At 34.3% G+C, this 12,524-nt stretch overlaps 2 protein-coding genes across 2 annotated transcripts in view; both read left to right on the top strand.

The window, feature by feature from the left end:
- The window catches only part of LOC143562455 (ATP synthase delta chain, chloroplastic-like), a 134,504-nt gene that overhangs the window by 108,693 nt on the left and 13,287 nt on the right, over window positions 1-12,524 (top strand). The window lies entirely within an intron of this gene.
- Window positions 256-1,856, top strand: LOC143562459 (uncharacterized). The gene is made up of 3 exons (XM_077050248.1): window positions 256-353; window positions 479-579; window positions 1,705-1,856. Exons 1-3 carry the CDS (start codon window positions 269-271, stop codon window positions 1,819-1,821), a joined length of 303 nt encoding a protein of 100 aa, XP_076906363.1. The 5' UTR covers window positions 256-268; the 3' UTR covers window positions 1,822-1,856.

The raw sequence follows: 12,524 nt of genomic DNA, 5'->3' as shown, positions 1-12,524 counted from the left end.
CACATAAACTGCAGTTTGTGAATGTCTAAAAAGGCCGTCTTGACTTCCTAATTTCAAATCATAGCCTCTCACAGTCTCACTTATAAAACGGCCGTTTGAGTATTTGTCAGAAAGACGATTGTTTTCATTTCGTTCCAACCAAACGGCCATTTGTGTATTTATCATCAAAAGGGGGTCTTGATTTTAGGGTGTGAAATATGAAATGGGTTGTGAATAACTAGACCTTTACTTGAGTTAGTTAACCTTAATTTGTGTAATTGAATTGTTGATGCAGGAAAACAGTCTGATGGAGGTGACCACAGAGAGCGACAATAAAGCCCGTAAAACTGTTCAGATCACCTTTAATATATCCGGTGAGATCACGTTCTTAGTAGATTTTGATTGTTGAATTGCCTTTTTTTTGCTTCAACAATACAATACAAATAGGCCTTGAAATCTGGTTTCAATAACAAAATTTGTTTCAAAATGTGACAAACAGGAGTTGAATCAGCGTCTTTGGTTTCTTCAGATAAAAACCAGATAGTGGTGAGCGGTGAAGGTACCAACTCCGATAAACTGTCGTTTTCGATAGGTATCAAGGTATGTTTATTGCGTAACTTCTGTTTAGTCTATTTGTGTTATGTGAATTGGTTTTTTGAATGCTTTATCATTAGGCGTTTCTTTTCCAGCAACCATCTATGTGTTTAGTCTATTTGTTTTAATCATCTATGTGTTATTTTTTGTAGTCAACTTGTGTTATTGGGGACTATCTTAAATTAACTTTTTTGCAATTTCATGCAGTCTTTACTCAAGTTTTAATCTTGATTAGGAAATCCATGCAATAATATATGCAAGATACCAAAACATTTATGAATTTACATTAGTATTTAGACATACTTTGAGATATAATATTATCTATTCCGCTTCAACCAAGTACTAAAAGGGTAGAGAAAAACATGAAATTCTATATCAAACTGTATGCTTTGTTGTCAAGTCATATTTTTCAAGTCTCGGGTTTTAATACATCTTTTTCTTAGCATTAATTGAATCTATGATCACCTACAGCAACAATGACCTACTTGGTATAAACAAAGAACACGCATACTTTCTTCTATGATTTTGTTATTTTTTAGTTCGCTTTAGCCTAAAAATGGTCAATCTGATTCTTCAAAGTTTAAATATGTGTTGATGGTAGTTTAATCATTCTTAATTTATATTACAAAATTGGACCGTCATGAGTTTAGATTCTAAGTGTTTAAAAATAGAATGATTTTATAAGATTAACTTTTATGAACTGCTTTTGCTTGACGATGTGTATAAATGATCAGTCACTTAACTTTAAATAAATTTTCATTACATACTAGTTTCACAATTTTTTTGAAAATCAAATTAATACTCGCTTTTGTTTTATACTTTGGTAAAATAATAATGTGTTATAAAACTTATTTACATTTAACAAATAAATGAATTATATAAAAATCAACAATTTTGACTCCGTTCATGCTAGTCCTATAGATTATCTTTCATCAAAGGTTAAGATTTCTTGTTATATGTCTTTCTATTGTAATTAATTAAATTCATTTCTATATAAGGTAATATAGTTTAATCAATACTAATATACTTTCATGGATATTATTAATTAGTATTAATAATAGAATCCATGGCTGTTGTAACTTAGGTTTTGATATTTTCTACTTATGCCTATAAAATATGTGATATAATCAGATTGATTTCACTGCAACAACGGACAGTGGAGAAATCAACACCGGCGGCGGCACAGGAATGGACGACAGCGAAATTAGTAGGGGGGGTGGTGGCAAGTCACATGACGTTATGACATAATTGTTGATGAACATGAATGAGTGTGGTGGTGGTGTAATAATCTATTTGTGTACGTGTGTTTAGTTAGTGATCGATCAATTAATCGATGATCACACCGCGTGTAATAAGTTAATTCCTCGTATGTGTGTCAAAGTTTTTATTAGGTAACTTCTTTTTATGTATATCTGCAAGGCCTAGCTTGTGGAAATTATGTCACGTATGTATGTCAAAGTTTACCTATATATAATATTAAGTAGTGGCGGACCTACTTCATAAGTAGGGGTAGCATCCGCTACCCTTCGACTTTTCGTCGGCAGTATAAATTTATTTTTTTTGGGCCGGTTTTCGTATTTCGTTACCCCTGAAAAAAATATTATGTTACCCCTATTTGTTTAAAGAACAACCAATTTAAAAGTTCAAATTAAATAAAGCCCAAACAAATTTATAGTCCAAAGCAAATAAAAACAACTAATTTTTTTTCTTTTGTTTGAACGAGAAACATTAAACAGAAACAGATTCAAGCAGAAACAGACTCAACAGAATCGTCATTTTTTAAAAGTTCAAAACAAATAAAGCCAAAAAAAGTTTATAGCTCAAAGCAAATAGAAACCATTAACCTTTTTTTCTTTTGTTTAAACGAGAAACTTCAAACAGAATCAGGCTCAACATAATTATCATTTTTAGGTTGACATTTTTAATACGGTTTTGGATGTAAAAATTCAATAACTTGTAAATAGGTTTAATGAGCCCTTAACAGAAACAGATTCAAGCAGAAACAGACTCAACAGAATCGTCATTTTTTAAAAGTTCAAAACAAATAAAGCCAAAAAAAGTTTATAGCTCAAAGCAAATAGAAACCATTAACCTTTTTTTCTTTTGTTTGAACGAGAAACTTCAAACAGAATCAGGCTCAACATAATCATCATTTTTAGGTTGACATTTTTAATAAGGTTTTGGATGCAAAAATTCAATAACTTGGAAATAGGTTTAATGAGCCCTTAACTAGTTAGCTAGAAAATATGCCTGGTTTAAATCTTGAGATTCGTTTTCCAAGTTTGACATATCTAAGATAGTGACATTTTTAGAAATGTTTCCGAATGATTTTAGTAATGAAGAAAGATGGCGTATTTCGGGTGATCGTACGACATTTTATCACACTTTAAAGGAAGATAAATTTTCGAAATTGGGTGAATGTGTGACTTTGCTCGTGTAATGGTGGAAACCGGAAAGCACATCACCTTTTCTTTTATTTATCAAATATTGAAGCTAGCGCTGATTTTACTGATTACAACCGTAACCGTTGAAATATGTTTTTCTAAAATGAAACTTATCAATACAGGTTTGCGTAAGCGAATTGGTGATAAGTATTTGAACAATGCTTTTATGCAGTCGAAAGAAAAACGTTCGATAAAATAAAAGAACATGATATAATGGCTCGATTTCAAGCTTTCAAAAACCGAATAAGAGAAATTTGTACCCTATGTATCATGTTTCTATTTTTATTTCGTTTATGTTGTAAAAATACGGTTTCAAGCTTTCATAAACAAAATACGGTAAAAAAAATTTTGAACGTTACCCCTTAGATTTTTTCTAGACCCGCCACTGATATTAAGTTTTCTAATTATAATACTTATTATGTAATTAAGTTAAATTTATATTATACTATAGAGTTACGTTAAAATAGTATGATTTTAACATGTGATGATAATCAAAATATACCACGTATATATAAATTTGAGTTCGAATCTGTTTATGAAATTTAGTTTAGTTTAGTCTTGGGCTTAACCTGAGATCCATCAGGCTTATACTCAATTTGAGGCTACCAGTTGGGTAGCTCGATCAAGAAAATAACAACAGGAGGTGCAAGTCACTTGGCAGGAATGCTACATGAAACCTTGACGTCCAGTTCGTGGTTAACGATGGCTATGATGGACGGTTGCGTTCGACCACAATAGTTAACTAGTGATTTCCCCATGCGTTGCACGGTAAAATCGGTCGTTAAAATCCGGGTGTTGCAGTGGCGAATCAACGCGAATTCAGTCAATAGTAGCTACGCTCATTACGGTGTTGGAACTAAAACAAAATGGAAACAAAAAATTAAAAACAAAAACTGAGGTAGACCAATGGGGTGGCGTCGGTTGGTCCCGGGCGACAACAGCGAGTCAGCACGAAATTAAAACAAAAAATTAAAATTAAAATTGAGGTGAGTCAATGGAGTGACGTCGGTCGCCAATGGGATGGCGTTGGTAGGTCCCAGACGCTGAGTCAGTGACTCCACGACACCCGTATAACATATTATAAATTTTTTTGTTAACATATTTAAAGAAATTTTATTCGGTCGGTAAACCTGGGTGTGACATTCGTCAATTTTCGATTCGTGTTCATATTGTAAACCAGACCCGTTGGGTCATTTCGATGTATTAAATATATTTTAATAAAGTGATTCCCGACATTTAATGTTCGTTGTTCGTTGTTTATAAATTTCCGAACCTTAGCGTTAATCGAGCCGCGCGAGTAAAACGCGTAAATAATCCAAAACCGAAAACTTTATAATTTAATTATAAAGTTTGGGTTAAAAATGTAAACTTCAAATACTTATTTAAAACTTAAAAGAACTTAAATTATCTTTTAAATGGTTATTGAAAATTGAGGGACCAGAAATGAAAATAATTCAAATTATATTATTAATATACCCAACCCTAGCCGCACCCCCCCCTTCCTTGTTCGTTTTTCCGGCGGGGCCTCCGGCCACCGGAATCCTGCGCCGGAGGTGGCCGCCACCCCCTTAAAACACATTTTTTTTCCAAATTAAATATATAAAAACGATTTGCCGTCAACACTAAACAATAACTAACTATTTAATTGCGTTTAACATCCGTAAATCACCCCGTAATCGTTGCCGGAAAATCCGGGTAATCAAATCAAGGCATTTAACGCTTAGACGCTCCGATTAGTTGTATAAATAGGGACCTAAGCCTTGTTACAACTCGCTCATAACCTTCTTTCCCTCTAATTCTCTCTACAATAGTCGTAATAATCCGGCAAAGCTTCGGCTCCGGCGAGTCTTGTTCTTCACCAAATCAACACCTTTTGAGGTAATTGTAACATGTTTTTGATTAGTTTTGATCCAATAAACAAAAACCCTATACTAATTTAAACACACATGAAACAGAAACTGAGATTGAATTATTATGGTTTATGTTCTTCATGTGAAGAAGATGAACCTGAAGTATTATATATATATAATGATTCTTAACTCTTAAACGAATATCTTTCTAGTTCAACTGGTTAAACTCAATTCCTCGCAACCATGAGACCCGGGTTCGAAACCCGGGTCATGCTCATTTTTTTGGTTTAATAAACTGTATTATTATTATTATTATTATTAAAATCCATTCCAAAGCTAATAGTATATTTAAGTATTAAAAACCATACTATAAACGAATATTGTCACCAGAGCAGTTGGATAATACCCAAAACTTATACCACCAAGACCCGGGTTCGAAACCCGGGTCAATCTCATATATTTTATTATTAAACATTTTTCCAGTTTATTATTAATTAATAAATCATTTTAATCAATTAATAACCATAATAAATTTATAAAAACCTTTTTAAATTAAATAAAAATTATGTAAATTAACTATAAAATATATCTCACAATTTTACATATAAAAATCAAGTTTCTCGTTTTCATAAGTCGTTATTAAAAATCGTGTAATAATCGCAAAGTAAACTTTAATTCTCTAAAAATCGTTTTGTTAAAGCAACAATTATATTTTCGACTTGTAAACAATAGTTCAAGCTTTTCGAACATATAAACTTTGTTTTCTCGCCATTAAAGTGCTTAAATTGTACTAATAACCAAGTTGTCGTTAAAACATAAATAATAATATAATAATCTAAGAGCCATAAGATTCATAATAAAATAATAACTATCTTCTAAAACTATCATACAATTAAACAACCTTAAAATCCCGATGGAATAACCGTTAAAAGTCATGTTTATTCTTATTTATAGTTCGTACGGATTGATTGCTTTGGTTCCTTTGATGCCTTCAAGTTATTCTTATTCATTTTTCACTTCAATTACTAAGGTGAGTTTTTCACCACCCCTTTTTAATATTTTAATGTTTTGGGGTAGCATATGTATCCTTATAAAAATTCAAGTATTATTTCTTCTATTATCAAAACTACAATTCGTATATGGACTTGTGTGTTACTTGTATTACTTGCACGAATATTACTTGCACAATTGGGAAGCCTCATTAAGTATGATCATACGCCCCCCTTTGCACTCTGTTCCATTTGTATCGAGTGGAAAATGGCCTCGTTATCCAAGTACGTTGGTTGTTACCAATTGGAAAGGACCTTACTTGCGCGATTATCCAAGTACGTTGGTTGTACCAACTGGAAAGGACTTACTTGCTCGTTTATCACATGTCTATAAATTGTATGGTTTTTATGTACGTATTTAAACTGTGGAAACTCACCAGCTATATTTATAGCTGACCATATTTTATATATATGTTACAGGTACCGTGATTAGAGGTTGAAGTATTGAAGACACTTAGATTACTTAGGGTATTTCAATAAAAGAACTATTGTTATGGTTATGTTTTGGTTTGAACTTGTATTGTTACTTTCGAACTTGTGTTACTTGGCTTATTAAATGAATTAATGTTATTATGGTCACTTAATAGTGCCACGTGTGTTTGAGCAATCTGTACGTCACACTCGGGCGTTTCCGCTTAAGCCGGGGTGTTACACTGGGCGTTGGTAAAACCCGATCGTTGAAACGGCGAGTCGGCTCGTAGGGCGTTCTGGCGGTGGTCGGCAAAACCGAGGCGCTGGTGAAATCGGAGCATTCCGGCGGTGGGTCGACGTGAATTTTGTCGATTTCATTTACATTTGTGATCATACCGGAACTAAAAAAAAGTTAGGTAAAACCCAGGTCTGGGTAAACCCAAGCGTTGTCGGTACTGGACGTTGCGTGATGAATTGGTAAAACCCGAGCATTGTCAAACTCGGACTTTGGGGCGGTGAGTCGACACAAATTCAGTAAAACAAAAGACAAAGCGCTCGTTATGAATCTAGAAAAATAAAAAATAAAAAAAATTTAACCAATAAAACAAAAAATAAAAATAAAAAATGGACCGTTGATATGAATCTAGTCTTAGAACCAAATCACCAATACGCTTGGGACCACCAATATATTGAACATGAATCTAGCTTTAAAACCACAAATTTGAAACTGAAAAAAATAAAACAAAGCAGAATCGTAGGCTAGAATCGAACCTGCACATAACCATTTGACAAGTGCAAGAGAATTGCCACCCGGCCAAATCTTAATTAATATTGTTTTCATTAGAAAATATCTAAAATAAATATCTTAAGTCTAGTAACATTCTGCGGCGCCAACTTTTAGTTTTACTATATATAGATAACTAGGAAGATTCCCGGCGCGTTGTGCTGGGTTGATGTATTGACAGTCGTATCCCTATAACTTATCAAATCGTGCAGTGCATCTGTGAGTCGAGGTGAATTCGATCGGTGTCGGGTTACGAAACCAATAATAAACGCCCACCCCACCCGAAAAAAAAATAAAAAATTTAACTTTGTTAACGCAAAAAACCAACAAATTAACATAACAAAACAAAACATGCATTGCGCTTACGAACCGATAACACTTTGGTTGGTATCTAGTTACGAAGCCCAAAATAAAGCAAACCACCACATCCAAATATAACAATTTAACATATTTAAAATATATTAAAAATGTGGCAAACAAAAAAACATTGTAAGGCCCCGTTACCGGTAGCCCTACTTTCGTGTTAGATTTACTCATAAACACAGTTCTAAATATCAGAGTTAATTAAAACTTTCGCGGAATATAAAAGCTTTCATAAAACATTTCATAACAAAACACGTCTTGTCTTAAAACATCATTTTGTCTTTCAAAATAAACGAAACATTAAACTTAAACGTCTTGAGTCTTCCGATGCCAGCCTCTTATTCAGTGCCACGTGTCTCCTCAAGCGAGCTGCCTCATCCTACTCACCTGCGTGCATACTAAAAGTCAGCTACGCTGAGTGAGTTCTAGTTAATCATACACTATACAATACACATAAACTTATATTCTTTCATTCATACTTTCATACTTTCACACTTTCTTTTGTATTAACTTACTTTCATATCTTACGTTATAAATAGCATTACGCCCTACATTCCTCGAGTATTATTAGGGCTCGGTACCCTCCTTCCTCGAGTATTATTAGAGCTCGGTACCCTCCTTCCTCGAGTATTATTAGGGCTCGGTACCCTCTTTCCTCGAATATTAGTAGGGTTCGGTTCCCTAGTTCTCGAATATTAGTAGGGTTCGATTCCCTCTTCGTTACCATACAACCATACATCATACCTCGAGTATTATTAGGGCTCGGTACCCTCCTTACTCGAGTATTATTAGGGCTCGGTACCCTCTTTCCTCGAGTATTATTAGGGCTCGGTACCCTCTTTCCTCGAATATTAGTAGGGTTCGGTTCCCTAGTTCTCGAATATTAGTAGGGTTCGATTCCCTCTTCGTTACCATACAACCATACATCATACCTCGAGTATTATTAGGGCTCGGTACCCTTTTCGTAACCATACAACCATACAACCATCATTTCCTTCTTTTATTAACTTTATCACTTTCATACACATAAGCATACATATCATACTTATCTTATACATGGCGTTACAAGCTGACAGTACGTGCAATATCCGAAGATCGTTCACGTACCGTCAAGCCATCATTCATACATATCACATCATTCACATAAGGCATACACTTATCTCTTAGGATAAGCGTATTAACAAACATATCGAGTATGCACACAGCCCCGAAAACATAACACATAAATGGGGCTAGAAACTCACCTGAATCCTGTTACGCTCTCCGTTAATAGTTATCCCTTTCTTCAGTTGCGCACGGCTGACTGTATAACAAGTATACGTATCAATTAACTACTACTACTCATGTTGTATTTCTATCTTTATATGACCCACAACAAACGGGGGTCCGGGGGCAGCGCCCCTGGCAGCGGGGTCTAGGGGCGGCAGCCCCTAGCAGGGTCCAAGGGGCAGAGCCCCTGGCTGGGGTCGAGCTGCCAAGTCAGCTTGGAAAAATTTTATTTCCATTAACTGTCTTAACACATTTTTCATTAGGTTTTTAATTTATTTTCTAAGCGAACTTAACTTTAGGCGAAGTTAAACCTTAAGCGAACTTAGCTTTAGGCGAAGTTATCAGTTAGGCGAACTTGGCCTTAGGCGAAGTTATCAGTTAGGCGAACTTGGCCGTAAGCGAAGTTATCAGTTAGGCGAACTTGGCCGTAGGCGAAGTTACCAGTTAGGCGAACTTCGCCGTAGGCGAAGTTAAGCTTTGAAGGCGAAGTTAAGCTTTTGCAGGCGAAGTTGCCCAGTTCAGCTACGGGTTTGGTTTTTATCAAGCATTTTGGCGATTTTAATACCCTTGTTATGGTTCGACATCACCCACTAACGTTCCCTAACCATTTTCGGTCGTATATATATCCCGTATATACTATAAAGCTTGGATCTTTAAGCTTAAGGACATTCAAAAGGATAAACGTTCAATAAAACGTAAACTTTAAAGGTCAAGAACATACCTTTTATACGTTCGGTGTGGTCGCGGTTTGCTCGGTTATCTCGTATATTGAAGATCTAATAATGGTCGGCTTGATTCTTGGTCTCGGATGTCTCTCTCTCTCTCGGCCGAATATGGTGTAGTGTATGTGTGTGTTTTTGAGTGTGTAGAGATTATGATGGAAATGAAATGAGGGTTTAGGGTTTTAGGTTGGTTTAGGGGATATCTATATCCCTTAAAGCCCATGGACCTAAGGCCCGTTCTCATTTAACCCATCTTAATTAATCTAAGTCCATGATCCGTTCTTTACTCGACATTAATTAATTAATAACGCGAAATCACTAAACGTAACTTTCTTTATTTAACATTATTAATTTTAGGATGTTACAAACATGAGCGTTGTAGTTGCGAACTGATACGAATTCGTTGATTCTGGAATCGAGGGACAGAAAAAAGTGATAAAAAACATGCACGTTGCGTTTGCGAACTAACGCGAATTCAGCCGGAATTGAAGTTGTCGGCACTAAAGCGTACGAAGAGAACCATGTGTTGTGGTGGTGAACCGACAAGAGTTCGGATGGTATCATGTTACGACACCGAAATTAAAGCTATAAGTTAATTCATCAACACTCAAAATATATCAAATTAACATAATTACATAAAAAAGACCGTGGCGAAACCAAAAATATATGCGCGTTGTTGCTGTGACTTGACGCGAATTCGTCTAGAATTTATTGACAAAAAATACTCTTGGGTAAAAAAAACCTTAGGTTACGATCGTGAGCTGACGCGAATTTGGCAGGAACAATTTGCCTGTATCAACGGTAAAAAAATCCCGTATTTTACGGCAACGAATCGATACGGATATAAAATAAAAAAACAAATAAAAATGCTGACAAACAACGGGAGACAACGTTTACGTCGCCAAACTTCTTAATTATTACATATAACTAGATTTTCTATCCGGCGCGTTGCGCCGGGGCAGTTGGCAAAACCCCAGCACTGAAACCCCGGGCGTTGGTAAAACCCGAGCATTACGACGATGAGTTAACATGAATTCAGTCAATACCAACTTAAGGTATCAGAATTAAAACAAAAGGGTCGGTAAAACTTGAGCATTGCGGTGGTGAGTCGGTAAAACCTGTGCGTTGTTGGTCTCGAGATTTGTGGTGGTAAATCGACACAAATTTAATTTGTTTCAGTTATGCTCGTTACGATACTGGAACTACGAAACAAAATAAAAAAGTACAAAAAAAGCCTTTGTCCAATATCGGACTGTTACTTGGACCAATAAGATGCTAGCGTCGCCAAACTTTCAAATCTATAATATATATAAACGAAGACCCTAAAATTCTACGTGTTGCGATGTGGTCGCTCCCTCCTTTTATGGAAGCCACCAGATTGCTTGATTTTTAAATGAAGGCTTCTCATTGATTTAACCCAAATACATGGGTATGGGTCTTACCAAAACCAGATAGCTCTTAAACGGGTTATAACATCTCATTAAATTAAAAATTAATCTTACCAATTATTTGATATGAAAATTCTATAAAATAGGGATATACTAAACTTTAATATTCAATTTAAAAAGAAAAATATATTATTTATAATTAATAAACAATTTTATAATAAAAAACATAAGCGGGTCATAGGTCACCAAATCCATATAGCTTTTAAACGGGTTATAACATATCATTTATTTATGAAACCCTTTCATCATCAAATCCTAAGTATATTATTAACTTTCTTACAATAAGGAAAATTAAAATCCAAAAAGTAAATATTAAAAAACGAAAAATGTAAAACAACCATTCTCTCAAGCCATCAGATTCATTTATTTGTAAAACCATTTCATCATCAAACCTCAAGTATATTAATTATTAACTTTCTTACAATAAATAAAACTAAAATCCAAATATACATATATAAATATTAAAAACGAATAAGAAACAAATTTATAATAAAGAAAATAAACGGGTAATGGGTATCACCAAACCCAGATAGCTTTTAAACCGGATTATAACATATCATTTATTTGTGAAACCATTTCATCATCAAACCTCAAGTATATTAATTATTAACTTTCTTACAATAAATAAAATTAAAATCCAAATATACATATATAAATATTAAAAACAAATAATGTAAAACAACCCCGGTATTACGAGGGATAAAATCTAGTTATATATATTAGATAATAAAATAATGGGTAACTAGAGCTTTCTACGTACACCCTTTTTTATAAATACGAAAAAATAGTATAATTAAATATAAAATATATAAGTCCAAATGTTTGTTTTTCCACATTTTTTTTAATTAATGCAGGCACATGTGTATATTCAGTAAGGGAGGTAGATGACGCGTGGCTTCTTTGATATCTTTCGGTGGCTTTACGTACATGACACTAACCTTATTCTAAGTGCACCTGCATGTTCTCTTTACACTTAGAATAAAAGTTTTACACTTTCATCCAAAATGGAAGATGTTGTCGGCGGCAAAGAGGTTGTCTTTGTGAATAACTCTCCACCGTCACCACCAGTTTCTCCGGCAGCGACAACAAATAGCAAACCCCTGCCCACGGCTGCAGATGATACGCTAACCAGGGATCCGCTTGTTGACGTTATTGCTTTACCTGTAAGTAGTATCTATTTACGTTTATTTGCTTCACATATAATACGTACTAGCTAGCTAGCTTGTTATGGCTAGCTATCATAATGGCATGATTTAGAAAAGTTGTTTGATTGTAAATATTTGAAGTATTATTTTTTTAAGTATAAAGTTTAAAACTATATAAGTTTAAGTAGATACAAGCAGGGAGGGAAAGCTTAACATGAAACCCACTTTCTAAAATATAGATCTTAACCGTGTGGAATATAATTGTGAGGAAAAGTGGAAAAAAAAAAAAAAAAAAACTGCAGAAAGCAGCTTTTGGGATATAGGTTTTCTCTCAACCTTTATATAATGAGACGTGTTTACATCTGTCAAATTGTTTTACATCTTTTACATTAAGACGTGTTTTGTATGTTTCGTACGTGTTTTGCATGTTTTGTACACGTTTACATATTTTACATACTTTACAACA

The sequence above is a fragment of the Bidens hawaiensis genome, unplaced genomic scaffold, assembly GCF_021521415.1.
Source record: "Bidens hawaiensis isolate Kalapana, Puna unplaced genomic scaffold, B.hawaiensis_p1.1 tig00021020_1, whole genome shotgun sequence".
NCBI classification, from domain to species: Eukaryota; Viridiplantae; Streptophyta; class Magnoliopsida; order Asterales; family Asteraceae; genus Bidens; species Bidens hawaiensis.
This window is presented reverse-complemented; position numbering and strand designations above follow the sequence as displayed.